The 27,624-nt window shown below is 51.3% G+C and overlaps 3 protein-coding genes across 6 annotated transcripts; 2 read left to right on the top strand and 1 right to left on the bottom strand.

Annotated features, from left to right (window-relative positions):
* The first annotated feature begins 2,422 nt into the window (after window positions 1-2,422).
* Bcl6b (BCL6B transcription repressor) lies at window positions 2,423-7,368 on the top strand. 2 transcript variants are annotated; one of them, XM_004657080.3, is made up of 10 exons: window positions 2,423-2,534; window positions 3,048-3,281; window positions 3,828-4,018; window positions 4,333-4,554; window positions 4,663-5,022; window positions 5,327-5,451; window positions 6,174-6,338; window positions 6,427-6,557; window positions 6,652-6,789; window positions 7,115-7,368. In XM_004657080.3, exons 3-10 carry the CDS (start codon window positions 3,840-3,842, stop codon window positions 7,229-7,231), a joined length of 1,437 nt encoding a protein of 478 aa, XP_004657137.2. In that variant the 5' UTR covers window positions 2,423-2,534; window positions 3,048-3,281; window positions 3,828-3,839; the 3' UTR covers window positions 7,232-7,368. The 2 variants fall into 2 exon arrangements, with proteins under 2 accessions (XP_004657137.2, XP_044997948.1); XM_045142013.1 differs by lacking the exons at window positions 2,423-2,534; window positions 3,048-3,281 and having other exon boundaries at window positions 3,788-4,018.
* A 4,166-nt stretch (window positions 7,369-11,534) lies between these two features.
* Window positions 11,535-15,128, top strand: Slc16a13 (solute carrier family 16 member 13). Of its 3 annotated transcripts, none has more exons than XM_004657165.2 (4): window positions 11,535-11,761; window positions 11,890-12,033; window positions 12,693-13,430; window positions 14,415-15,128. In XM_004657165.2, the coding sequence occupies exons 1-4, from the start codon at window positions 11,563-11,565 to the stop codon at window positions 14,615-14,617; spliced, it is 1,284 nt and encodes a 427-aa protein (XP_004657222.1). In that variant the 5' UTR covers window positions 11,535-11,562; the 3' UTR covers window positions 14,618-15,128. The 3 variants fall into 3 exon arrangements, with proteins under 3 accessions (XP_004657222.1, XP_044998112.1, XP_044998113.1); XM_045142178.1 differs by having other exon boundaries at window positions 11,701-11,811; XM_045142177.1 differs by lacking the exon at window positions 11,890-12,033.
* Window positions 15,129-16,364: 1,236 nt separating this feature from the next.
* Window positions 16,365-18,710, bottom strand: Slc16a11 (solute carrier family 16 member 11). Its single transcript, XM_004657079.2, has 5 exons — window positions 18,444-18,710; window positions 17,988-18,198; window positions 17,602-17,745; window positions 16,715-17,482; window positions 16,365-16,630 (listed from the first exon to the last, which is right to left on the bottom strand). Exons 2-5 carry the CDS (start codon window positions 18,187-18,189, stop codon window positions 16,410-16,412), a joined length of 1,335 nt encoding a protein of 444 aa, XP_004657136.2. The 5' UTR covers window positions 18,190-18,198; window positions 18,444-18,710; the 3' UTR covers window positions 16,365-16,409.
* Between the last annotated feature and the right edge of the window lie 8,914 nt (window positions 18,711-27,624).

The raw sequence follows: 27,624 nt of genomic DNA on the forward strand, positions 1-27,624 counted from the left end.
CAGTCCTGGACTAGCTCTCCAAATTTGGGGTCCTTAGATACCCCCGTTTTTTCAGGAAAATTCTGTCTTTCTCCTGCCTCCCGCCAGCCCTGCTCTGTCCCGATGCCAATTTTGGAAGTCACTCCCTCCTTCCTCCTCCCCGTTTCTCCAGGCCCCCCCGCTCGGGGGCTAGGGTCCAGGACACCTGGCTTCCAGACCGGGGGGCACTCCTCAGAGGGGTAGGGGCCAGAAGGTCAAGCTCATTGCCCCAGTCTTAAGGAAACAGGAAAGCTCGATCCTCCCCTCCCCTCCCCTCCCCCCTGGCTGGTCTCGGTGGTGGTTTAGGGAAGCCTGAAGGATTGGAATCTGCCATTGCTGTTGCACAGGCAGCTTTTTTTTCCCTTGGGTTGGGGGGGTGGGCGGTGGGAGGGAGAGAGGGAGGAGAGCCGAAGAGAGCAGGGACCCAGGCGGGTATATCTGGCCTGGCTTACCCTCTAGCCCCTGCTGCCGTTGGGAACCCCTCCCCCTCAGTTAACCCACGCTCCCAGTCCTCTGTCTGCTTTCTGTTTGGGCCTCTTAGCCTGAAAAACAGGGTGCAAGGAACATCTCCTTGTAACCCCTCACGACCCCTCCCTGGCACAGCTTTCATAGAACTGCCCTGGTCAGGAATGTCCACTTTAACCAAGAGACACCCCATTTCCCTCTGCCTGCCCCAAACAGATGTTTCCTCTCTCTTAAGAAGACAAGGGTTCAGAGACTGAAACCACCTTCCCCCCCTCAGATCTAAGCCATATAACAGTAAAGTCCTCAAGGAAATATCATGCTCTTTTCAGACTTCTCTCTTCAAATCCTGGGCTTATTTGGGGATTCACTAAATAAATAAATAAATAATTATAGAATATGGGGTACATGAGGGCTATGTAAGCAAAAGACATCCCCTCACCAGAAAGGTGATCCAAATTACATGACCGTCCAAATAAGTCTCAATTTTGTGATCCGTATCTCAGCTTCACCAAATGTGGCCAGTGGCAAACACCCCCAAAACAAGGGCACCCCAAGACTTAAAGGTCTTCTCCATGGAGGGCCCTCTTCCTGTATCTCTCCTGGAGAAGTTTCATACCTATGTAGGCAATGCACTGGAATTTCTTTACAAAGTAAATAATTTCCACAGGATTCAAAAATAAAACGTTGCTCTCCCCCCCCCCCCCCCACCGCTGCCAGGTCCCCAATTCAGAAAGCCCTCAAACTCTCAGCTTCCTGTTAGGCTCCAACTCAATTTTAACTCCAATTTAATATTGTGTCCCCAACCTAATCTGAACCTAGAACCCTAGGGAACAGATTGACCTCCCCCACCCCCCAAAAAAAAACCCAGCATCAGTTATCTGGCTGTCTTGATAGACCAAGATGAGGAGAGACAAGTCTCCAAACAGAGAGCACCAGAACCACAGAACTAATGTAGCTCTGAAATCAGTGCCATGTTCCAAGCTTACCATAAGCTCTCCAGTCTAAATTCAGGTTCCACTGACCATACATCATCCTAAAACAGATAGCACCCCGCAGCTGACAAGATATCACTCTATCCTGATATAAGGGGAACCCCAAATGTAGTTGCAAACTGTGCAGACACTAAAGTAACCCTCATATGCCAAAGCCATCTCACCATTTGAATCCTTAATTGTCCCCAACTCCCAGTTGCTCCGCTGTTCTTTTGTATACTTAAATAAAGACTCAGTTGAACTGAAGGACAGGGCCTTGGGCCTGGATATAAAGCTTTGAGGCCATGTTCGGACATTCTTGGTCAACTGAGCCCAAACCCAAAGAGCTCCTCTTTGCAGCTAACCGGCTCTGCTGCTGCTCCTCCAAATGAAACTTACCAGCCCTCCACCCCCTCCCCCATACAAAATATTAAGGGTCCATGTCTAGCTCCTGGACCACAGATTTAAGATTAGGGTTGACAGGCCCCTCCTGTCCCCTTTCCTTCTTATGTCTGTCTGTCCTCTCTGTTTACACTACCCAACCTATAAATTAATGCTCACTAATAATCCAGCTCCATAGACATCCGGGTAACAGTGCCTACTTTAATTAGGAAAGAAAAGCCTGTGCACCCAGGGAGACTCATTTCTTGTCCCAACCACCGACGCCCTCTCTCCCAAAGCCAGTGGGTTCCTTCATAGAGAGCCCATCCTGAGAGAATGACTCCAGCAAAGTACTTTCCTCTACCTAGTCTCTCCTCCCCAGGACAGAGGTGCAAAATTAACCACCGCAAAGGGGAGGCACCCGCAGGTTCCAGCAGCTCCGGGGTCTGAGCACACCCCCAAACGGGGGTGGAGACCGCGGGGCGCAGCGAGGCTGGAGCTCGTCCGCCCCCTCGTGGACTGAGTCAGACATTGCCGCGTTTTGCCTACTTGCGGCGCTGGACCCCAGCGTCCCGCCAGACTCCAAGCGAAGCCGACGGGCGTGTGCTCGAGGTCCTGGGGAGTTGGGACCGGGGGAGAGCGAGCGGACTTTGGGCGGTAATCCGTCTCTCCGGATCCCTACAAGGACTCAGAAGAGGGGTAGGCACCGAGCAGCCGAAACGCCTAGGTCTCCCGAGCGTCTCTCGGTCCCCACCCGGGGCTTTCCCCACCTCCTCGAGGGGAAGCAGCTGGCGGAGCCGTCCGGTCGCTGGACAATGGAAGGAAACGAACTAGAAATCATATCCGCTCTCCCCACCCCGCCCGGTCATAGCTCACCCCCCATCTTTGGTGCACCCTTGCTGGAGGAGCCTGTCGCACCACATCCCCCACTGTCTGCGACCCCACGGGAGCCCACTAGCGATTCCCCAAGCCTGGTGCCTAGCTCGGCACCCCAATTCCTCCCTTCACCCAGTACTTGGGAAGGGGCAGTTTTGCTCTATTCATTTTCTTCCACAATGGGCCACAGGCACTCCCTTACAAAAGCCACCGACGCCCATTATTGCTGTCCCAGGTCCCTCCGACGACACTGGGCCCCATTTTTCCAACCTCCACATCACTAACCTCTTCCCTAGTTCTAATGCCCTCGTCCTCTGATGCTCTTTTTTTTCAAAGCCCCCTGTGGGAGACGACCACCCCACGTTTCGGAGCTCCCGCCTTTGAGACGGAGACCCCGCCCCGGGCTCACCATCTGGAGAGCAAGAGGAAGGAAGAAGTATACCGACCCAGGCGTTCACCCCACCTCCACCCCCGCCCCCGACATCCCGGAGGGATAAAGGAGCCGAGGCCCAGACAGGAGAGAGACCCCGCCCCCTGGAGAAGACAAGCCGCAGCCCCTGCAGGACAGGGGTAAGAACGAGACCCTGGGGCGTCAAAGAGGGTTGGGGGATTCGGTTTGTCGGTGTGTCTGGGATTTGAGTCCCAAGGATTGCGCCAAACTAGAGATGGGGGCTCCATCGGAGCAGCAGAAGTCTGCGGGTTGGGGTGGATCTGGCGGGGTGTGGAGTTCGGATCCTAAGTGATCCCCAGGCAGGGTCAGACACCTGTACCCCAGGAGGGCGTCGAAACCGGGGGAAGGAAGGTGGGCGGTGGAGCTGCTAAGGAGAGAACCGCGGGCTCTGCGCGTGGATTCCGCAGGCTCGCCACCCAGCCAGCGGCGTGAGAACCTTCCAGAGCACCAAGTGCCCCGAGTCTAGCCAAGGAACACCATGGCTGTTTAGGGCGCAGTGAACAAGATGAATTGAGTGGGGTTGCTTGGGCAGGGGTCGGGTTCTGGGGGCGCTGGCTCTAGCGGCACCTCGGGAGGAAAGGGCAAGCAGAGACACAGAGACATCCTCCCCCCACCCCCCTCTTAGAACTGCCTGGGTCCCCTGGCATCCTCTGTGGCTCGCGCAGGTCTGCGTCGCTATGGGTTCCACTGCTGCCCCAGAGCGAGCGCTGGGCTACGTCCGGGAGTTCACGCGCCACTCCTCCGACGTGCTGGGCAATCTCAATGAGCTGCGCCTGCGCGGGATCCTCACTGACGTCACGCTGCTGGTTGGCGGGCAACCCCTGAGAGCTCACAAGGCGGTTCTTATCGCCTGCAGGTGCGAGGGGTTGGGGACCAGATGGTAATGAAGAGAGCTGTAAGGCCATTGAGAATGATTCCAAAGTCCAGGCTCCGGGCCTGGTGGTGCACACCTGTAATCGCAGCACTCCAGAATCGGAGGCAGGAGGATCAAGAATTTGATGCCCACCCTGGCCTACATTGCAAGATCCTGTCTCAGAGAAAGCATGAGCTGAGCATTCCAAAACTGGGGGGGAGGGATGGAGGGGGGAGGCAGAAATTTCTAGAACAGTAGCGTGTCTCCTTTGCCCTCTTGGTGGTGCTGACATGGCGGCCCACCTGTCCTCTCTGCAGTGGCTTCTTCTATTCAGTCTTCCGGGGACGTGCAGGAGTTGGGGTGGATGTGCTCTCTCTGCCTGGGGGCCCCGAAGCCAAAGGCTTCGCTCCTCTCCTCGACTTCATGTACACGTCAAGGCTTCGCCTCTCGCCAGCCACCGCACCAGCTGTCCTGGCAGCTGCCACCTACTTGCAGATGGAACACGTAGTTCAGGCATGCCACCGCTTCATCCAGGCCAGGTGAGGGAACCCTGGCTCAGTGTCCTTCACGGGAGAGGCGGTATCCCAGTTGTTATGGGTACGGGCAAAGATTGGGAAATTGCCCTGATGTCATCACACCTTTCCTAGCTACGAACCTCTAGGCATCTCCCTTCGATCCTTGGAAGCGGAACCGCCAGCCCCTCCACCAGCCCCTCCACCAGGAAGTCCCAGGCGCTCGGAAGGACACCCAGACCCACCTACTGAATCTCGAAGCTGCAGTCAAGGACCCCCAAGTCCAGCCAGCCCAGGCCCCAAGGCCTGCAACTGGAAGAAGTACAAGTTTATTGTGTTAAATTCTCAGGCCTCCCAAGGAGGGAGCCTAGTGGGGGAGAGTTCTGGACAGCCTTGCCCCCAGACCACGCTCCCCAGTGGAGATGAAGCTTCCAGCAGCAGCAGCAGCCTCAGCAGCAGCAGCGAAGACGGACCCATGTCTGGTCCCCAGAGCAGGTATGGAATATGAAACTCCATGAATGTGTAGACGCTGGCCTATGATAGGAAACGGCCGCTGAGTGTGCCATTAAGGGAGGTAGACAGGGTGCTGGCTTCAGAGACACTAGGCCACCTTAGGGAATTGGTCGGAGACCAAGACAACTCAGTGGCTTGGGAGATTGACAGTGGTTGGGCAGTGAATATTGTTATTAGCTCACTTCCAGAGGGCAGTCCTTGGGCTTCAAGATGTCCAGGAAAGAACTCCTTGCACCCTCAAAGCACGTTCTCTGACCTTTTCTCTGGGTCTTACCATCTTGCCTAGACTCTCTCCTACCACTACCACTGGACAATTTAAATGTGGAGCTCCAGCCAGTACCTCCTACCTCCTCACACCCTGGGCTCAAGAGAGCTCTGGATCATCTTCTGAGCGGGTTTGTCCACCACCAGGTAAGAGCCCTTCTCTTCTGGGTTTCCTCTTGTAGCTGCCCTTGGCACCAGTTCTGGACAAAACACGTGTTCCAGTGGTTTCTGAATCTTGTTGCAAATTAGACTAAACTGCAAAACTTTCATGCCATAGATAAAGGATTCTGAAAGTGGAGATCAAGCATCAGTTTTTTTTTTTTTTTTTAAACTCTTTATCTGTTTCCAAAGAGCAATACAGTTTGAGGATTTCTGGCCTAGCCCTAGCCAGCGCTGAGTAATCTGCCAGGGTTTGGCAGGGCCTCTCTTGGCGGGCTGTCGCTCAGAGTGGTACAAGGAAGAGGATAAAGGCATGTGGTTCTGCTGTTACCTCCATGCCCACTGTTCTCTTTGCAGACTGAATCAACTTGTGTTCTTTCTACTTGGTCTAAATGTCCAAGATCCCTCACCACATGAAAGAAAAAAGAGAGAGACAGAGACTTCTTTGCACCTCTAACAAAGGCTTCCATTTACAACCACCTCTATTGAAAACCTAGAGCAAACTACCCTGGAATCCTAACAGATGTACAGTCAAATTTTGCTAACCCTGTGGCCGTAGACAAGTCGAATGAGTTCCCAAAGACTTCACAGTACACTGGGGAGTGGAGGGGGCGCGAGCACTCGCTTCTACTGGGCTGTCCAGGATTCACCAGCACCCAGGAAAGCCTCGGTAAATAACTACAGTTGTCGCTTCTCCTCATCCTTCCCAGGAAGTGAGTTTTTCAGTTGCCAGGACTGTGAGGCGGTAGCTGGGTGCTCATCGGGGCTGGACCCCTTGGTTCCCAGGGACGAGGACAAGCCCTACAAGTGCCAACTCTGCAGGTCTGCGTTCCGCTACAAGGGCAACCTGGCCAGTCACCGCACGGTGCACACAGGTAGGGGGAGGAGAAGGCCTGGACCTTCGCGCGCCCCGGTGCAGTCCTAGGGCAGAAAGCCCTGACCTCGCTTCCTTCCTGCTTGCAGGGGAGAAGCCCTACCACTGCTCCGTCTGCGGGGCGCGCTTCAACCGACCAGCCAACCTGAAAACGCACAGCCGCATCCACTCCGGGGAGAAGCCTTACAAATGCGAGACGTGCGGCTCGCGTTTTGTTCAGGTGCGGGGGGGCATCTCGGGGAGGACCCCAGGGCGGGGTCACGGGAGGGGTTCGGTCCCTCCCCGAGGCTGGCTGACGCTCCTCCCCACCGCAGGTCGCGCATTTGCGCGCGCACGTGCTCATTCACACCGGAGAGAAGCCCTATCCGTGCCCCACCTGCGGAACCCGCTTCCGCCACCTCCAGACCCTCAAGAGCCACGTTCGCATCCACACCGGAGAGAAGCCTTACCACGTGGGTACCCACCCCGGCTGGACCTTAGAATTACCCAGGGGCAGGGCTGTCAGAGGAACCGGCCTCGCTCCCCATCAGGGGTTTGGGACAGAGAGTGGGGTGGACGTCTTTCTGCTTCTCAACCAGGCGCGGCTTTCTTGGAGAGAAAACCGGTGGGGAAACTGGTTAAATAAGACAGGGCCTGTTTCCCTGGTGCCTCTGAAGATTAGTGAGGATGGGATAGCCCGAGGGCCAAATTTGGGCCCAGAGCTGGATAGTTTCCCTCTCCTGCACCCAGAAGGTGTTGGTGGAGTGGGAGGGACCTGACCTGGCTGTCCTCCTGCAGTGCGACCCCTGCGGTTTGCATTTCCGGCACAAGAGTCAACTGCGGCTGCATCTGCGCCAGAAACACGGAGCTGCCACCAACACCAAAGTGCACTACCACATCGTGGGGAGACCGTAGCTGAGCTCCTACCGAGCCCCGCGGCTGCGTGGGCTGGGGAAGCTGCAGGCCTGGACTGGCTTCTCCGTCAGTCTTCGTGTAGGGATATGCAAGGCCACTCTGACATCAGAAACTGCTGCCACCTTTTAATTTTTTATTTTTTTTATTTTTTTGCTGGGAAGAGCAGGAGTGGCAGATCCTAGTTAGACCTGCCTCTGTTTTGCTGGTCAAATCCTCTTCTCTGCTTGTAGCTAGGGCCAGGGGGAAAGTCTTGCTTTCCTTAAAGGAACAGTCCCCTTGTTCACCCTCTCATCTGGCTTATTCTCTGTAAATATAATTTATTGAGGCCCGTGGGTGGCACCAAGGCCTTCATTTTGTCGTGTTTCCCACTGCCCTCCTCCACAAGTGTGATTAGAAGTGACCTGAAACAAAAGGAGGTCACTGCTCTGCTGGCAGAGATCACTAGCACTTGGCTCCCCCCTTTGGCTTCAGTACTTCATATTGTCATTTATCCTAACTTTGTTCTTGGGAATTGGTCTTTCTCTTGTTTGTTTGCTTGTTGGTTTGTCTTTACAGTTCTAACTCTGGAAACTTTATTTGTTCTGGGGCAAGCCCTGGGAACATGTGGGATTGGATCAGGAATCCTCTCTAGTGTTCTGAATGTTGTAGGTTCTCTAGCAGGCTAGAAGTGGGAAAAAAACAAAAACAAAAACAAAACTTCTCTCTGTTTTTCAAGGGTGATAGGAACCCTAATAATGCACTCAAAGTGGAGATAATAGATGCCTCCTGGACGTTGGGAGTGTGGGGGACGGGATCCTATATCATTCTAAGTGGAGGCCTGTAGTCCAGCATTTAAAACCGTGGGGTGAATCTGATCACAAGGTTTTGACTGCACTAGTAGACCCCACCAAAGGGCTGGAGGCTGTTCTCAGTGTTGTTGTTATTTCCATGGAGGAGAGATCTGGAGATCTTTATCAGAGGTTTTACTTTTACAAATCTGCCCATCCTTTCTGTGATGTGGCACTCTTTTCTAGAGAGTCATGTCCCATTCTTTACTGCGTAGGCATCTTTCTTTGAATGTTTTTTGGGGTTCTTTCTAGCTGAGGTGAGCTCTTTCCTTGATGTGTTTTTTGGACAGCTTCTGGCAAGTGTCCAAATTTCAGAAACTTTTTTGCCTCTATAAATGGTAATTTTTTTTTACCCTAGAAAAGTTGGGTCTGTGACCCATTTTTCCCATCACTACATTCCTGTCTGGAACCAGTGAATGTACTAGAACCTTCTACAGCAAGAAAAAAGGAGGCTGAATTCCAATCTGGGGTTGTTGTCGTTTGGAATTGTAAGTGGAATTATTGTCGGGACTACAGATGTAAAAGACTGGTTGACTGATGGGTCAAAGACATTTTCTGTTGGAATAAGCTGGAATGTAGTATTAAGAGGTTGGTTGGTCCAGGAATTTTTGTGCACACCTTTAATCCTAGTACTAGGGAGGCTGAGGTAGAAGGATCACTTGAGTTTGAGCTAACCAGAGGTACAGAGTGAGTTCTAGGTCAGCCTGGGCTAGAGTGAGACCCTGCTTCAAAAAATAAAAGAGGGCTGAAGAGATATCTCAGTGGTTAAAGGCACTTGCTTCCAAAAAAAGATTTGTTGAGCACTGCAGTTTCTAGTATAGGCTATGTAGTTTTAAAGTCAGGAATGGAGTTGCCTCTTAGCTAGATAGGGTGTCTGGAGTGTCAGAGAATACTCTTAAACCTTATTTGTAGTCTGGACTGTAGTTGCCTGGGGGCTGGAATTACAGGACGTGGGTGGAGAAGCACTTCTGAATTTGTGTGGTGGAGCTTCCTCCAGGCCACAGGCCTCACTGCTGCCACTTGGGGAGTGGGGAGTAACTGTTCTCCCTCTTTCCATCTTATTCCTCCATCACTGGCTGCAGACTTGAACAAGAGAGCAGAGGAGAGATGTGAGAAGGAACCATGCCTTCTGCTTGGCTGACTGGATGGGCGGGTGGAAAGTGCTGACATGAGGTGTTAGATCTTGCAAGATCAGATCCTTGGAATAAAGAAGCCTCTCTGTGTCATCTGTGTTGTCCTGGGCTCTTTTCTGCAAGGGGGAGGACGGACGGGGGGGGGGGGGAGGATGAGGCTTTGTAAAATAACAACGTTGATTCTGTGCTCCTTTCAATGTCCCATCCCACTAGACTTCTTGTTCTTGTTCTCCCTCCTTGCCCTCGCCTTCCTGCTCATTGTGCAGGAACCAGTGATTTCATGAACTTTATCCGGAGCCACCTGCATCCTGCTGGTCTGAAGTCACTTCCTGGCTGAGGTGTGGAGGCTGCTCAGAGAATGTAGAAAGCCACTAGTCGCTGCTACTAAGCAGGGGAATGCATCTTTTTTGGGGATACCCTGACCCCAAGGAAAATGAATAGGGCTTGGGTCCCACAAGGACAGCAGGATGGAGGTGACAGTGAGAAAGCCACGGAGTTATGAGCCAACTTCTCCCAGCACTACAGCCTTGGCATTGATCTAGTATCTGGCACATGTGCCTCTTCCTCCTGTGCCCTGTCATCCAGGAGATGCTGACCTGTTCTGGCCCACTGGGCAAAAGTTACTAGTTTTAATGTTACCTTCCATTGGGTTTTAAGTTCCTGGTGTGTGACAAAGATGAATTAGTGTAGTCGACAGTACCTCACAGCACCTCGAACCCTAGGGTTTTGTACAGGTTATGGTGGTTTCTTCAGTCTCAAGTTTTCACTCATTATTTCAGCAGCTGCTGTTTTTCTTTTTCTTTCTTTTTTTTTTTTTTTTTAAACCTGTTACCTGACTGGTTAAAAATTTCCAGCCAGATGTGGAGGCACATGTCTTTAATCCCAGAACTTGGGAGCCAAAGGTAGGTGGATTGCTGTGAGTTCAAGGCCAGTCTGAGACTACAGAGTGAATGCCATGTCAGCCTCGGCTAAAGTGAGATCCTACCTCACAAAAACAAAACAAACAAAAAAACTAGCCTAAAACCTCAACTCTTTAACTACTGATCTTCAACAACGACATTTACTGTTATATTTGGCATATTCCTCATAGCAAATCCTAGGGAATCCTCTTGTCTCTACCTCCCCAGCACTGGGATTTCAGGCATGTGCTTAGCTTTTATGTGGGTGTTGGGAATCTGAATTCAGTTCCTCATTCTTGAGTAACAAGTTTGTCATCCACTAAATGCTCTCTCCAGTTCAATTTTTTTTTTCCACTTTGGGGGCTATAGAGATTGCTCACTGGTTAAGGTGCTTGCCTGCAAAGCCTAAAGACCAGTGTTCAATTCCCCAGTACCCACGTAAAGCCAACAGCACAAAGGGGCACATGCGTCTGGAGTTCATTTGCAGTGGCTGGAGGCCGCCCCCCCCCCACACCTACTTAGAAATTGTTTTTTAAAACAGGGTCTTGCCCACGCCTTTAATCCCAGCACTTGGGAGGCAGAGGTAGGACAATCGCTGTGAGTCTGAGGCCACCCTGAGACTAACATAGTTCCAGGTCAGCCTGGGCTAGAGTGAGACCCTACCTCAAAAGAACAAACAATCCAAACCCCCACACAAAACAAAACAAAACAGGGTCTTGCTAAAGTCCCAGGCCTTAGCCACTAGGCCCTGCTCCCTCTTTCTCTTCCCTTGGCCTCTGGACCTCCCAAGAACCTAGCTAGCAGATTTTTAGGGCTGCACCAGCCGCCTCAGGTGTTCACCAAGTTATCTTACTCTTCTTCCAACCTCTCCCCTTGGCAAAACACCGCCCAGCCATTGCTGGGAATGAATCCTTCATTAAGCAAGCGAGGTGTTTGGCTTGCCACGACCTGTTTATCCAGCCACAACCGTTACCGCCGCGAGAACCAGGCGCACAGCACCCTCGCGGCAGGTCCCCCATCACGTGGGGTCTAGCCAATGCGCCACCCCGGGCCCCTCCTCACGCATGCGCTCCCGAACGTGGCTGGTCCAGAACAAAGCTCCAGGCCCCGCCCAGCCCTTTTCATCCGCCCCCTGCTCGGGAGACCTGCTTCCTCATTGGCAAGTGAGGGACTGGCTTAGCCAGGTGCAGCTATCTCCCAGATAAACCGAGCAATCCCCGCCGAGCTGCCTCCAGGTGCAATGTTGGGTGAACGCTAAGGCGGCCCAGGCCTGGACGCTCGGCCGCCGGCCACAGGACCCACGCCTCCCCTGCGGCGGGTCCCAGCCCGGCCTGGCCCCGCGCCTGCCGCCCCTTGGGGAAGGCGCAGGCGCCTGCCAGTAACTTCCTTTCTAGCAGCCTTTCCTGTGGGTGGGTGGGTGGGTGGGTGAGGAGGGGGGGTGGTGTTAGAGCCCCGCCGGGACTCCTTTCCCCATGGTGCAGAGGGCTGAGCCCCCCGATGGGGGCTGGGGATGGATGGTGGTGCTCTCAGCGTTCTTCCAGTCGGCTCTGGTGTTTGGGGTGCTCCGCTCCTTCGGCGTCTTCTTCGTGGAGTTGGTGGCGGTGTTTGAAGAGCAGGCGGCCCGAGTCTCCTGGATCGCATCCATAGGGATCGCGGTGCAACAATTTGGGAGTGAGTGCTGCCCCTGGATCCGCTGTCCGGTGACCCCTGGAAGAGAGAGGGGGATTCAAGGGACAGGAAGGGAGAAGGGTCGGGAGGACACCCGAGACCTCTTCGCAGAACCCTTTCCACTTCCCCAGGCCCCATAGGCAGTGCCCTGAGCACGAAGTTGGGGCCCAGGCCTGTGGTGATGACGGGGGGCGTCTTGGCTGCTCTGGGGATGCTGCTGGCCTCATTTGCTACCTCCTTGACCCACCTATACCTGAGTATTGGGCTGCTGTCAGGTGAGACCCTCGGCAGGAGCAGGAAAATCTAATGCCTGGACCTCAAGCCCCTGAGCTTTCTCCTTGCTCCTCCTCCTCAGGGAGAAGCTGAAGTAAAGTTTAACCAGCAGATGTGACTTAAAGGGAATCCTTCCAAAGGAATGACTAAGTTGATCGACAGGGTAGGGACATTCAGAAGTCAAAGATGATGAATTCAGAATATTTAAGCCCAAAGCTACTGGGATTGGTGTGTAAAAGGAAGAATTTCTTTAAGATGGTGCTAGGTACTGACTGGAAAAAAAAAAAAAAGATAAGCCAGTGTGCATAGAAAGGCTTTCTTTCCAAGTTACGCAATTTAGGAAAGGAAGATTACACAGCCAGATATGGTAGAGTGAGGTGTGATCCCAGAGTTCTATACCAGTTCCTTTACGAACATTATCTCTAATCCTTCCCAGTCCCGTGAGGTGTATTAACCCCATTTTGCGGATAAGTACTTTGAGACTAAGAGACTAGGGCCACCCACAAGGTCACACAACTCCAAAGTGTCAAGCCAGAATTGTAACCCAGGTCTGCAGGACTGCAGAGCAAGGGCTTGTCTGCTGGCGGGCGGGGTTGGGATTACTGGGTGCCTTGAGCTCCCCTAACATCTACAACCCCCATTTTCCCTCCTCTCTTGACAGGCTCTGGCTGGGCCTTGACCTTCACCCCGACCCTGGCCTGCTTGTCCCGTTACTTCTCTCGCCGTAGATCTCTGGCCACAGGGCTGGCGCTGACAGGCGTGGGTCTCTCCTCCTTTGCATTTGCCCCCCTCTTCCAGTGGCTGCTCAACCACTATGCCTGGAGGGGAGCACTCCTGCTGGTGTCCGCCTTCTCCTTACACCTGGTGGCCTGTGGCGCTCTCCTCCGCCCACTCTCCCTGGCTGAGGACACTGCTGTGGGTGGCCCCGGAGCGCAGCTCATCTCCCTCCTCCGACATGGCCCGTTCCTTCGTTACACTCTTGCCCTCACCCTGATCAACACTGGCTACTTCATTCCTTATGTCCATCTGGTGGCCCATCTGCAGGACCTGGGTTGGGACCCATTGCCTGCTGCCTTCTTGCTCTCGGTGGCTGCCATTTCTGACCTTGTAGGACGTGTGGCCTCTGGGTGGCTGGGAGATGCTGTCCCAGGGCCCGTGGCACGGCTTCTGATGTTCTGGACTACCCTGACTGGGGTGTCACTAGCCCTCTTTCCCATGGCTCGGGCTCCCACAGCCCTGGTGGTTCTTGCTGTGGTCTACGGCTTCACATCAGGGGCTCTGACCCCAGTGGCCTTCTCAGTGCTGCCTGAGCTGGTGGGGACTGGAAGGATTTACTGTGGCCTGGGACTGGTGCAGATGGTAGAGAGCATCGGGGGGCTGCTGGGAGCTCCTTTGTCAGGTAAGGGTGATGGGGTTTGCAGGTGGGCCTGGGTTACCATGTTGCATAGTAGATGGAAGCAGCTATCTCATGATAGTGCATGTGAATATTGCCCTGTGGTATGGTACAGCAAACATGCTGCATAAGAAGTCTTAGCAGCCCCGAAGTGGGCTGAGGAGGCAAAGAACTCGGGGCTGGAAAGGCCTGGATGGGAAGACAAATTCAGCGGATCCCTTTGCTGGCTGGGTTTCCAGAATACCTGGTTGATGTAACACTCCAATGTCTTTCTTTACTTTGGCCCACTGGGCTTCAGTTCAGATGTCTGAACTATCTGGTTAAAGTTCTCCAAGCTCAAGATGTGAGAACCTTCCGACCTTTAACATTTTAACTATTAACTGAAACCGACAGATATATCTGACTTAATCTAGCTCACCAAATCACCACATGGTGGTGTGGAGGCCTTTTCCTTTTTTGGTGTTTTGAGGTCGAGTCACTTTACCCCAGGTGACCTGGAATTCACGGTGGCTTCAAACTCATGGTTGTAGTCCTACCTCTGCTTCCCAAGTGTTGGGATTAAAGGTATACACCACCATGCCTGAGTGAAATGACTTTTTGAGGCCCGGGAAATTCTCATATTCTTCTAATCCTACCTAGAGTTCAACCCTCCCAATATGGTGGATCTTGCTTTACCCTTCCAAGAGGTTTTAGCAATCAGTCCCAGTACACAGATTACCTGCTTGCATTCTTTTTTTCTTTTTAACATTTTTTTAATTTTAAAAATTAATTTACCTTTGGGGGGGGGCAGAGAGAGAGAGAAAGAATGAGCACACCAGGGCCTCTAGCTACTAAAAACGAACTCGAGATGCATGCACCACCTTGTGCATCTGGCTTACGTGGGTCCTGGGGGAATTGAACCTGGGTCCTTTGGCTTTGCAGGCAAACACATTAACTGCTAAGCCATCTCTCCAGCCCACCATGTGTATTCTTTTTCTCTCTTGGATCTAGGCTACCTCCGGGATGTCACAGGCAACTACACAGCTTCTTTTGTGGTGGCTGGGGCCTTCCTTCTTGCAGGAAGTGGAGTTCTCATCACCTTGCCCCGCTTCTTCTCCTGCTTCTCAGCTTCTACCTCCAGGCCCCAGGACCTTGTAAAAGCACCACTGGATAGCAAGGTCCCCCTGCCTATGGAGATGCTTGGGAAAGACTAAATGCTGCTGTGAGGCAGTAAGGATGGAAAGCCAGAGCTTTCCATTGAGGCATCCACAGAAGCACAGTGCCTTAAGAATCCTGATCTCTTCCTCCAGAGCAGACCTGGGACTCCTGTGGTGTATGTGCCAACGCTTTGAGGACTCATTTCCTTTTGCTCTTCCAGCCTTTTCTGAAGGAGCTAGGAGATCTTAACCCACACAGATGTGAATCAACTTTGAAAATCACAGGCCAAGTGTTTTTAATGTTTTACATGTGACCTCTAATGTTGTCTCCTAAGTTTCTCTTCTAAGAGGATGTTTGGGAAACAAGGATATCCTTTTGAGAAAAAAGCAAAAAAAGAAACTGGACAATAATCATAATCTCAAAAAAGACTAGGGCCCATGCGCTTGGGTTGGCTCATAGGATCATGGCTGGGCAGGGGAGTAGAAGTGACCATGAGCTCTGGTGACCCAGGATCTCCCCTCTCACCCACTTACCTCTTCCCCTTCATTCCTGTGATTTAGATTAAAAAAAAAACCTATATAAGGATATCTATATCTGTGGTGGGGGGAGCTAGCTTGGGATCAGGAGCTGAAGCTGAAAAAGCTCACATCTGGTACAAGATTATGTTTTTTTTCTTTAAAAAACTTTTTGGGTTCATTTTTATTTGACAGCAACAGACAGAGAAAGGTAGAGAGAGAGAGAGAGAAAGAATGGACTCGCCAGGGCCTCCAGCCACTGCAAACAAACTCCAGACGCATGTGCCCCCTTGTGCATCTGGCCAACGTGAGTCCTGGGGAATCGAGCCTCAAACCAGGGTTCTTAGGCTTCAGAGGCAAGTACTTAACCGCTAAGCCATCTCTCCAGCCTGCATAAGATTATTTTTTAACTTATTGACGATTTCCATAAACATAGACAAAAATATCAGTCATAATTCCTTCCCACCACCCTCCTTTTCCCAAATCTCCCCTTAACTGAACCCCTTCTTGCCAACCAGTCTCTCTATTTTGATGTCATCATTCCCCCCCACATTATGCAGGTCTTGTATAGGAGGCCTAAGAGTTTTGCATTTTTTTAAAATATATTTTTATTTACTTGAGAGAGAGAGAGAATGGGCATGCCAGGGCCTCCAGCCAGTGCAAATGAACAGCAGATGCATGCGCCCCCTTGTACATCTGGCTTAGGTGGGTCCTGGAGAACTGGGAACCCTTGGCTTTGCAGGCAAACGCCTTAACTGCTAAACCCGGAACAAGGTCTAACTATGTAGCCTAAGCTGCTCTTGAGATCCTCCAGATTCTTCCCAAGTGCTGGTGTGCATGACCATCGCCAGCTGTATTGTATTTCTCAAGCCAACAGAAAGATTGAAGGATAATGAAAAAATCTATGAACTGCTGGGAGTGGTGGCACACACCTTTAATCCCAGTACTCAGGAAGCAAAGGTAGGATGGCGGCTATGAGTTCCAGGTCAGCCTAGGCTAGAACAAGTCCCCACCTCGGGGGGGGGGGGGATGGGGGAAATCTATGAGCTTTAGTTATGTATTCTAGTAAAGAAAACGAAGACGGAATAGATATCACCCATGACCTCTCCAACAAACTGAAACTAACTGGCAGATATTTCCTCAAAGACTTCCTGTTACGGTAAGGACTTGGGCAAAGACAGCATTCTTCTCACACCCCCAAGACAGCTCAGGCCCTGTGGCTTTCAGCCTTTTGAGATATCATTAGAAGTTTTCAGTTTGGGGTTGGCCAATGACGCTTTCAGAGAAATCAAGGTAATTCTTTATTGAGGAAGGACTGCAAACAAGAAAGTGATCAACAAGTGCTATCAGGGCCTCCCGTGGGGAGCAGAGCGAGCTGTGGAACGGGAAGCAGCTCCCCACTCTCCGGAGGAGGAGTCGCAGCTGGAGACGAGGCTGGCCGGCAGGAGGGGAGTGCCCTGGGCAGCCCCAGGTAGATGAAGCTGCCCGAGAGAATGAAGGAGCTGCAGACCAGGAAAGAGGCGCTGAAGTCTCCCGTCTTGTCCCTCAGGAAACCTGAGAGCAAGGGAAAAGGAACTTGAGGGGCCTGGTACCCCACGACCTGGCCTTGGTGAGCGGATCTGCAGGCGCAGCTCTTACCTGACAGGGGAGGGCCCAGGAGGCCCCCGAGGCTCATCAACATCATCACCAACCCCGTGGCCTGCACCACACCTCCGACGCCCACCAGTCCCGGGAGCACGCCGAAGACCAGCGGGGCATAGCTCCCCGCGCTCAGGCCATAAGCCCCAGCGGCAGCCAGCAGAGGAGCCCCCCAGCTGTCCTCGGGCCCCGTGGCAGGCACCATCCCCACGGCCAGCACCCCCAGGCCTGTCAGGGCCCCGAACACAGCCAGCAGCCTGGGCAGGGGCACCCAGCCCTGGTCCGCAAGCCATCCGCAGACCAGTCTGGCGCTCGCATCCCCCACGGCAGCCACCGCCACTACCAACGCCGCCCCGTAGCCCCCCAGGCCCTGGTCTAAGGCGTGAGGGCCCAGGTGCACGTAGGGGACGAAGTACCCGCCCCCAATCAGCGCAGTGCCCAGAGCAAAGACTGCAAAGGCTCGGCGCTTGAAGAGACCTAAGCCGAGGGCAGCTAGGGGGCTGCGGGGTGCGGATGGGGGGTCGCCAGAGAGGACCAGGGGCCTCAGCAGGGCGCCACAGGGAGTAAGGTGGAGGGTGACGGCACCGAGGAGGAGCAGGGCACCCCGCCAGCCAAAATTATCCAGGAGGAACTGCAGGGCGGGCGCCAGCACTAGCGAGGAGGCCCCGTTGCCCGTCAGTGCCAGCCCCACTGCCAACACCCGACGGCGGGAGAAGTAGCGCGAGAGGGTACCGAGGGAAGGGGCGAACACCAGGGCCCAGCCAGAGCCTGCGAATGGACAGGACGGGGTGAGGGCCGGGGATGCTCCGCTCCTCCCATCTTGTCCCCACGACCACCACCCTCGAAAGACACGGGCAGCCCTCCCCCACCCCACTTCACCCCCTTACCAGCGAGGAGGCCCAGGCCGAGGTAGAGGTGCAACAGGCTTCGGGCAAAAGCCGAGAAGACCAAGCCAAGCGAGGTCAGGACGCCCCCAAACATCACCACGGGGCGCGCGCCCCAGCGTGTGCTCAGAGCGCTGCCCACTGGGCCTGGAAGGGGGCGGAGTCAACGGGGACCGGCTCCCGAGCCCCAGACTCGCTCCAACACTTCTCATTGGCTTCCTGGCCTGGTGACTCCGCCCCTCTCGACCACAGGACCCACTCTTCTAAGAACTCGGTTCCACCTGTAGCTCTTTCTCGGTGGTCTGGCCATCCGGGCGCTCTCCCATCACTACATCGCGGGCCTCTCCACCCTGTTCCCGCCTCCCACCTCGGGGGCCCCCCCCCCTCACTGGCTGCCTGCTGCACGGCCAAGGCCAGGGCGCTGACCCACGCAGTGTCCTGGGCGCTTCGTTCAAAGTGGTCGGCGAGGTCGGGGAGGGCCAGGCCCAGGGAACGTAAGAGCCCGTAGGAGAGCCCGTTCACCGCGAAGGCCGCGGCCGCCACCACCCAGCCCCAGCTCCCGTCCGGGGGTCCGGCCGGCCTGGGGGTCATCGCCGTCTGCTGGGGTGGGGAAACGCCCGTGAATGAAGTCTCCACGCGAGGGCCTCGGCCAGCGAGCTGGCGTCCCTGAGATCCGGCCTCGGGCCGCTCGCCCGGGGTGAGCACGTCGCCCCGAGCATGGGTGCGGGCGCAGGGTGCGGGAACCAGGCCTAGGGATAGAAGTCCTGGGTGCGCGTGAGGTCCCGGGGTGGGGGGCAGCCGGGATATTGGGGGGGGCTCCCCCTCCCACGCCCCCTTCCCCTTACCCGGCCTCTCCCGGGCGTTGAGGGTAGGGAAAGGGCGAAGATGAGGGTTCCTCTCCTCTTCCCTGGCGGGCAGGGCTGCGCGGAGAAGCGAGCGGAGATGGAACCCAGCTAGGAGGAACCCAGCTAGGACCGGTTCTCGGTAAACAGAAATCACCACCGGCGCCCGCACCACCTGGGACTCGGGGGTGGGTACCGAGGGCGGGGGCAAGCTGAGACAGCCAATCCGCCCAGCCGCGGGTGAGGCCGCACTCTCGAGTCCCACGGGGATTGAATTCTCCACGCACAGCCCCCGGCTCCCGAGAGGGAGGGAACGGCGAGGAATGACAGCCACGCGGCGCGGCCCGGCCCGCCTCCAGGGCTCGCGCCCACGCACCTTCGCGCCCGCGGTGTGCGTATTTCATTCCCTGCCGAGCTGGGATGCGGCCTCCCAAGTCCTAAGGAAACGCGTAGTTTGGTTTCCGAGACCATTCCAGAGGACCCTACCCTAGCAAAGCGCTGACCTCCAATGACAAGGATAGCATTCCCTCAGGGAGGGAAGGAAGAGGACCCATGATGTGCCCGGCGCTTTTCACAAGCTATTGCTTCATCCATAATGGCCCTATGGCCAAGGTGCCACCCCTGTTTTACAGATGAAGTGACCCGAAGCTCAGAGAGGTTAGGTGATATCCGCCTCCCCCCCCCCCCCACCACCACCAACAACAGCTTTAAAAAAAAGGGAACATTTGAATTTAGGTCTGTTTAACTGTGAGAACACACTAGGAAAACAACAGATCTAGAAGTGACCCAGGATCTGCCACATTTGAGGGAGATGGCCTGGAGGCAGGCTGATGTACACTGCTAAACTGGGGGTGACTGGTGAATAGAAGAAGTCTTTGCAGTATTTTTAAATATTTGCAAGGAGTGAGGGAGAGAATGGGAATGGATATAAATGAATGAATGAATGAATATGGGCCCATTCACTAACCCTAACCCCCAGGGCCTCTTGCCACAGCTACCAACTCCAGATGCATACACTGCTTTGTGCATCTGGCTTTATGTGGATACAGGGGAATTGAACCCTGAGCCATCAAACTTTGCAAACAAGCACTTTTAACCACTGAACCGCCTCTCCAACACTAGGCTAATATTTTAGATGCAAAGTAAAGCTTGATCCCTGGCGTAGATTTCTTGCAAACTATGTCTGGCATTCTTTCAAAAAACAAAAAACACGTTAGCGCTGTGCTACTTAGCAGCTTGAATCATGTGCGTCTCCTTTGGTTTAATTATTAGAACATTATTGAAATTTCGTCAATTTATACACTGGACAGGTTGCAGCACGCATCAGCCCACAGCCACATGATGGCAGTGTTTCCTAAGTGTAGAGAAAGTATCTTCATGTAAGGGAAAGGAAATGTCTTAAAATTTTTATTTTCATTTATTTAGTTATTTGTGATGAGAGAGAATGGATGCTCCAAGGCTTCTAGCCACTGCAAAACTCCAGACCCATGTACCAACATATGCATCTGGCTTACCTGGGGAATGGACCTTGGGCCCTTAGACTTCACAGGCAAATGCCTTAACAGCTAAGCGATCTCTCCAGCCCAGAAAATGGCTTTTAAGTTGTGAAACGGGACTTAAGAAGCAGTATGACCTTCTAGGGCTCCCCACTCCCTATAGTAGGAAGAGTCAGATTTCTCCACTTTGTGTACATAGCCTTTTACAATCATCAAAAGTAGACCTGAGTTACCTTTTCATTCCATCTCCCTCCTCTCTCCTAGTCATTAGCGTCTTACCTACTCCAAGGGCATGTCTAACTTCTCACTTCTAGATTTTGGCATGAAACCATTTGTGGTGGCACACACCTTTAATCCCAGCACTTGGGAAGCTGAGGTAGGAGGCTCGATGTGAGTCTAAGGCTAGCCCTGAGCTACAGAATGAGTTCTAGGTCAGCCAGGACTAGAGTGAGACCTTGGGGGAGGGAGTGGGATATATAGATTTTCGCATTTTCTCTTCCCAATTGTCCTAACACAGAAGATCTTGAAAGCTTAACGTCAGGCCACATAGTGCTTTGCAAAGTGGCCTCACCGGTTTCACCAGCCTGGGGTTCTCTTTTGTGAAAGCAAAGAGGGTGGTGGAGCCAGCAGATTGTCAGTCACCTGGGAGCCAGGGAGCTTTCCTTTTGCGAAGACAAGTGAGGATTCTGCTGTGAACTGAACCAGGGCAAGTGAAAGTAATCATTATCCTTGGCGGAGTTGGCAGGAGGCAGCTAGGATCTCTTGGTCTGGGCTTGTAATGCCCAACACTTTTGTTGGATGCAAAGCCCAGAAGCACATTCCTCTTGGACCTCACATTCTTAGCCAAGTTGCTCTCTATCACTCTTGGAGGTAATTTAGCATCAGAAAGGGAAGAGTGGACCACCAAACAGGACTTATTGGGCCTGACTCTACGATTACCAGCAAGTCACTCAACCTCTCTGCTTATTTCCTCATTTCTAAAATGGGTGTAACAATAGAAGCTATCTGATAAGATTGTTAGAAGGATTAAAGGAGTCATATTTATACATATGTAAATAAAAGACAGAGCCTGGCTGAATGTGATATGTGTCAGTCCCTTGGCTGACATTATAATTTAGGGGAACCTGGCTGGATCTACAGCATCAAGGCCCTTTTCCCAGGTGGTTACTTCAGGGCCTAAATTAATCTAGCAAATTCAGCCTGGCTAGAGTCAGATCTTGCCTCAAATAAACAAGTCAAGAAACTCAATTGTTTTGGTGAATTCAAGGTCAAGGATGAATGTCTGCAAGACAAATGAAAATTGTGGCATGTATCCCTTTTGGATTTTTTTTTTTTTAGTTTGCTTCATATTTTTTTATTAGTTATGTATATAGTGTGTATACAGCTATGATGGTACCATTGTTAGCCTTCTCCCTGTCGTCCCCCCTGCAGATTATGGGTGTTGCATTGGGGAGGTAGCCATCAGTTATGGGGGCAAGGCAATGTCTGTGCATAATGACCCAACTTATGGCTCTAACAGACTTTCAGCCCCCTCTTCTTCTAACTTCCCTGAGCCATGTTGGGTTCATTTTAGGTCTATTTCAGTGATGGGATGTCTTGAGAGTCTCTGTGTCTCTGGATATCTGATTTGGTTGGAGTCGAGTGTTCTCCGTGTCTGTCTCCTTCACCCTTGTGCTGATACCAGGTTCACCGAGAAAGCAGCACTCTTGCTCATTACCCCACTAACTCTATGGCTTCAGCTGGTGCCCTGGTGGGGTGCGATGGGCTGATTCTCTCCTCAGGTTCTGTATACATCTGCAAAAGAGAAGCAAATTCTCCAATGGAGAGTGAGGTCAGTGCAAGATACATGGCTACCCATTATTACTTTAGAGAGAATTTAATAGGTGAAGGCCCTCTTGTAACCCAGTTATTGGTGGGACCCTGATATCAGAGAGCAGACTCATTTTTGGATGTGGTTCTGATTTGTTTTCCCCTTCCAGGTATGGGTTCCATTCCACTGAGTACATCCATTAGCTAAATCAAGAGTAGTTGGTAACCCACCATGGCTGTTGCCACTATTGCACTTGTGTGCCTTTCAGATTTAAAAAAAAAATTAAATTAGTTATTTTCATTAACAACTTCCATGATTGTAAACAATATCCCATGGTAATGCCCTCCCTTCACCCCCACTTTCCTCTTTGAAATTCCATTCTCCATCACATCCCCTCCTCCTCTCAATCAGTCTCTCTTATTTTGATGCCATGATCTTTTCCTCCTATTATGATGGCCTTGTGTAGATAGTGTCAGGCACTGTGAGGTCATGGATATCCAGGCCATTTTGTGTCTGGAGGAGCATGTTGTAAGGAGTCCTACCCTTCCTTTGTCTCTGACATTCTTTCTGCCACCTCTTGTGCAATGGACCCTGAGCCTTGGAAGGTGTGATAGAGATATTGCAGTGCTGAGCACTCCTGTCACTTCTTTCCAGCACCGTGATGCCTTCTGAGTCATCCCAAGGTCACTGCCATCTGAAAAGAGAAGGTTCTCTACCAAAAGTGAGAGTAGCATTAATATATGGGTATGAATGTTAAGAGAAGTGCTTACTGGGCAGTTTGATGAGAATAATATATACATTTAGCCAGACAGCAGCGGATGTTACACCACTAGGTCTCATGACTACTCCTATTGTAGGTTTTCAGTATCAGGGATGTATTCATTGCCATGGAGCAGGGCTCCAATCCAATTAGAGGGCAGTTGGTTTCCACCATGACAGATGTGCCACTGTTGCACCTGTTGGCTCATCTGGCCTGGCTGGCAAAATATAAGGCTTGCAGTGTCCACTGTTGAGTATCTTCACTGGTGATTTCTCTCTCTCCCATTGAACTGCATGCAGAATGGCTTCTTTCAGCTTTCTGTCAAATGGTCTACATGGAGGAGGTTATCAGCTCAGTTCCAGCAGGCTTTCTTAGTGACCTTGCAGCCCAAGTATGTTCAGTATTTAGCGATAGGGTCTTACCATCTATTCCTGGTGGGAATCCAAGGGCCTGGGCAATGGCCTGTAATGTTTGGGGGTATCAGGAACCTCCATGGCCAACAACTCATTGGAAGCTATCCCATCCTTGGCACTGAAAATTTTCTAGTAACAATCTATGGCTCCTGAGTGTTCCATTGTCCAAAAAAGTAGGTTTCCATATGATTTTTTTGTATCCTCTTAGATTTTGATTAGCCCTCCCTCCACCTTTCCTTTAGTCAATCTCTTCCCCTGACCTCACTTGGGCCTTTTCATCCTCATTTATCTATTCTTCTACTTACATATATACAATACCATCCTATTAAGTACCTGTCCCTTCCTTTCTCTTCCCTTTATATCTCTTTTCTAGCTTACTGGCCTCTGCTACTAAGTTTTCTTCCTACTCACACAGAAGCCCAAACATCTGTAGCTAGGATCCACATTGGATTTTTTTAATTATGCATTTTTTATTGACAACTTCCATAATTATAGACAATAAACCATAGTAATTCCCTCCACCATACATTTCCCTTCACATCTCCACTCTCCCTTGTATCCCCTCCCCTTCTTAATAAGTCTCTTTTATTTTTTTGATGCCATCATCTTTTCCTCTTATTATGATGGTCTTGTGTAGGTAGTATCAGGCACTGTGAGGTCATGGATATTGAAATTGTTTGTTTGCTTGAGACAGGATCTAATGTAGCTTAGGCTGGTCTGAATTTCATAGTGGAGGATGACTTTGAACTTCTGAGTCTCCTGCCTCCATCATCAAAGTGCTAGGATTACAGGTGTGTGCCACCATGCCTGGTTTATGTGGTGCTGGAACTCAAACCCAGAGCATCATACATGTGAAGCAAGCACTCTACACCCCCAGCCTCATGAACCCTATTATTACACATACGCATTCTATGGATTCCATTTTTTCGAAAGAACCCTAAGACAGAAAAATAATCTTTGTGGGTTTTCTCTTTTCAAAATATTTTATTTTCATTTACTTGAGAGAGGGAAATAGGCAGGGGGGTATATGCTAGGGCCTACAGCCGCTGCAAACGAACTCCAGATGCATGTGCCCTCTTGTGCATCTGGCTTATGTGGGTCCTGGGGAATTGAAGCTGGGTCCTTTGGATTCACAGGCAAGTGCCTTAAACACTAAGCCATTTCTCCATCCCGTCTTTGTGGTTTTTCTTCTGGCATTTGTTTTGTTACAAAAATATTTTATTTTTATTTATTTATTAGAGAGAGAGACAGAAGGGGCATGCCAGGGCCTCCAGCTACTGCAGAGAAACTCAGATGCATTCAACATTGTGCATCTGGCTTACATGGGTCCTGGGGAATCAAACCTGGTCTTTTGGCTTTGCAGGCAAACACCTTGACTGCTAAGCCATCTCTCTAGCCCTCTTCCAACATTTTTTTTCTTTTTGGTTTTTCCAAGGTACGGTCTCACTCTAGCTCAGGCTGACCTGAACCTCACTATGTAGTCTCAGGGTGGCTTCGAACTCATGGTGATCCTCCTACCTCTGCCTCCTGAGTGCTGGGATTAAAGGTGTGTGCCACCATGCACAGCTTTCTTCCAACAGTTTTGAAAACTTATGAGAGAAATGCTTTGACTCTAAAACCAAAACAGGAGTAAGTTTTATTCTTTTTTTTGTGTGTGTGTGTGTGTAAAGTGGTGGGACACACCTGTGATGCCGACACTCAGGAGTCAGTGGCAGAGGAATCACAAGCTTGGGACTAGTCTGGGCTACAGAAGAAGTTGCAGGCCCCATGTAATTGTGTGGAATCTTGTCCTCCAGGAACGACATGGTCACTGCCATCTTGAAATCAGAACAGCTGTGATTACCTGAAGGAGACCTTCACAGCCTGGCACAATTACTTAACGTAGGTCATGAGGAGGGATAAGTGGTGACTCACCAGGAGTGCCACAGGTCGCACCGGAAGGCCTCACGAGGCTCTACCTCTCTCCAAGAACATACAAGTGGTTACTGTTTGCCACGGAGACTCTTCTTTGGTGTACAGTGACCCATGAGTAGTCCATGTTTCTTAAGTAATTCCTTAGCCATGTTGTGTAAGTCACCCCAGTTAAACTCACTGGTTCTCCAAGCTAGACTTGAGTGGATTCATCTCTTTTGTCTGTCAGTGCCCTCTCCAGGGTGAGTAGACATTTGTTCATGTCTCCCCAAAGTCATAGAACACTTGGCACTCAAACAGCCACATGACAGAACCAAAGGTAGATGTGGGAGGAATGACCGCATTGTTCCTACTATAGGTGGTAAGACATGGGGCTCAAGCTGTCTGAGGACAGAACATGCTTTTCTCTTTAGAGGCAATCCTGATATGGCTGTCCTTCTTAATGTACTATGGAAGGGCATCCTTCCTGCTGTAGTAGTAGCTGCACTGTCCCTGCTACACGTGATAAGGCAGGCAGTGGAGGTAGAGTGTCTATGGAGGAAATCCCAGTGTGACCATCTTCTGTGTCATATAGAGTGGCACATCTCTGATGAATACAATGTGTCCCAAAGTGGCTGACAGAATAGAGAACTTATATCAGTCTCCCAAAGGCGTGTATATGGGTTGAGATTGTAAGTAGGCCATGGCATCAGTTGTATGGCCTTTGCTATGGGTGGTAAGACATGCAACCTGAGGCTCAGCTGAAAGAACTTGACCATGAAAGTGAAGAACTACAATAGCCAGAAAAAGACATGTGGATGTTCCTTTGTACTAGCCCCTGGGTTGGTAGAAAAAGTAGAAAAAAGGATGAAATGGAGGTTTTGGCTTGCTGTTTCTTATGGCTGGGGTAGGGGAAGTAAGGGAAAGGCAGTACAAGAAAGATCTGTGTTAAGTAGCCCTTTCTGGGATCCAAAAATCTTGTAATGCATAGGAAGAATGGGACAGTGAGAAGGGAGAGAATGCAAGGTAGAAGTGACAGAAGATACCCCTCAGGTCCAACCATGAATACAGAGGAGAGGAAAATCCATGAATCAGCAAGCAGGGAGCTTAATGATGGCACATCAGAGCAGGAAACTATGATAATGAACATCCTACATCAGAACTGCTTGAGTTGGGGAAGGCATAAGAAATGAAAGAGTCAGGCTGGGGAGTTGGCTTAGCGGTTAAGGCACTTGCCTATGAAGCCTGTGTTTGACTCTCTTGGTCCCACACAAGCCAGATGCACAAAGTGGGCAAGGTGGCACATGTGCCTAAGGTGGTGCATGCATCTGGAGTTCAATTGCCGTGGCTGGAGACCCTGGCACACCAATTCTCTCTTTCTTGCTCTCTCACATGAAAACAGGCCAATCCGTTGGGCTTGCCCTCCCCCCCCCCCAAATAAAAAAGAAAGAAAGAAATGAAAGAGTCTCTCAGACATTATCTCATGAGGTATAGACCTACAGACACAAGGGTAGGTGAGATACTCTGAAAACTCTGGAAGCAGAGAAACTGAGGAATACAACTACTCATTCCACCTTGAGCAAAGGCCACATAATCTGAGGAAATCTGAAGGAAATCAGCCCCCACTGGGGAAAATTATCAGTTCCTGCTGGCTGAGGTCACCATGAATAGCAGAAACTGGCTGACAACGGAGGAAAGATAGATGTGATGTTTCTGAGGGAATGGGGCATGGGCAAGGCAGTGATTGTGGTGAGTTCTCTGGTTTGGATGAGGCTGTGTTCACAGCAAAGTTGGGAAAGAAGTTAATTCAGTAGGGGTGGGCCAGCTTTAGTGTCTTTGCTGAGCCCTGTGGCAGGATGTTATCTTTGGGGGATAGGAAGAACTCTGGTGGACCTGACTCATAATAGGCTGGTACGTAAATTGGGTTCAGAAGAAGGTAGCACAATCAATAGGGAATAAGAGAAAGCAGACAAAGGGGCCTGCCCAACTCACTCAAAAGCAAATGTGGCAAGGTTTGTGTGGTGTGTGGGTTCCTAGGGAAACTCAATGTTTGTGGCCACTAAAAGTCTCTAAAACTCAAACAACATTTTACTAAAGGGGTGGATGACAGAGAAGTAAAGATAAAAAGAATAGGCTGGCCCCAGAGGTGGCTAATTATCTCTCATAGAATATGTTATATACATTTAGCCTCTTGGGGTAGTTGTTTAGCCAGGGCTGGTCCCTCTGAGCATCCAAGTGTGGCCAGTGAAAAGGTGGCAGCCAGCCCAGAGCTTATCAGACCCCACAAGCCCCAGTCTGGTGCTGGCAAGAGCTTAGCCCCACCAACGCTTGTTCCCATCTTTCATGTCCATCCTTGTGCTTATGACTCATGTTACACTCACCTCACTCAGGTGAAGAGAATCTTGGACAGGATTTCTTCATGATGGTGGCCAGTCTGACAGGAGTGAGATGGAATCTCAATGTAGTTTTAATCTGCAGTTCCCTGATGACTAGTGACATAGAACACTTTTTTAGATGCTTATATGCCATTCGTATTTCTTCCTTTGAGAATGCTCTATTTAGCTCCATAGCCCATTTTTTGATTGGCTTGTTTGATTCCTTATTATTTAACTTTTTGAGTTCTTTGTATAATGGACAGGATTTCTTCAAGTGTGAAATTTCTTTCTTTTTGAGGTAGGTCTCATTATAGCCCAGACTGACCTGGGATTCACTTTCATAGTGAGTACATAGTCAGACTGGCCTTGAACTCACAGCAATCCTCCTACCATTGCCTGCGAAGTGCTGGGAAGGTGTGTGCCCCCATGCCTGGCTGAAA

Source organism: Jaculus jaculus, chromosome 1, assembly GCF_020740685.1.
Source record: "Jaculus jaculus isolate mJacJac1 chromosome 1, mJacJac1.mat.Y.cur, whole genome shotgun sequence".
NCBI lineage: Eukaryota > Metazoa > Chordata > Mammalia > Rodentia > Dipodidae > Jaculus > Jaculus jaculus.

Excerpts from the sequence above, each read along its gene's own strand:
- Slc16a11 (XM_004657079.2), bottom strand. The coding sequence starts at position 18,189 with ATGACCCCCAGGCCGGCCGGACCCCCGGACGGGAGCTGGGGCTGGGTG. Across the intron at positions 17,483-17,601 it reads CGGCCTGGGCCTCCTCGCTG|GCTCTGGCTGGGCCCTGGTG; the intron begins GTAAGGGGGTGA and ends GTCCATTCGCAG. Across the intron at positions 16,631-16,714 it reads CCTGGGCCCTCCCCTGTCAG|GTTTCCTGAGGGACAAGACG; the intron begins GTAAGAGCTGCG and ends CCTTGCTCTCAG.
- Slc16a13 (XM_004657165.2), top strand. The coding sequence starts at position 11,563 with ATGGTGCAGAGGGCTGAGCCCCCCGATGGGGGCTGGGGATGGATGGTG. Across the intron at positions 11,762-11,889 it reads CGCGGTGCAACAATTTGGGA|GCCCCATAGGCAGTGCCCTG; the intron begins GTGAGTGCTGCC and ends CCACTTCCCCAG. Across the intron at positions 12,034-12,692 it reads GAGTATTGGGCTGCTGTCAG|GCTCTGGCTGGGCCTTGACC; the intron begins GTGAGACCCTCG and ends CTCTCTTGACAG.
- Bcl6b (XM_004657080.3), top strand. The coding sequence starts at position 3,840 with ATGGGTTCCACTGCTGCCCCAGAGCGAGCGCTGGGCTACGTCCGGGAG. Across the intron at positions 4,555-4,662 it reads CACCGCTTCATCCAGGCCAG|CTACGAACCTCTAGGCATCT; the intron begins GTGAGGGAACCC and ends CACCTTTCCTAG. Across the intron at positions 6,558-6,651 it reads GCGGCTCGCGTTTTGTTCAG|GTCGCGCATTTGCGCGCGCA; the intron begins GTGCGGGGGGGC and ends TCCCCACCGCAG.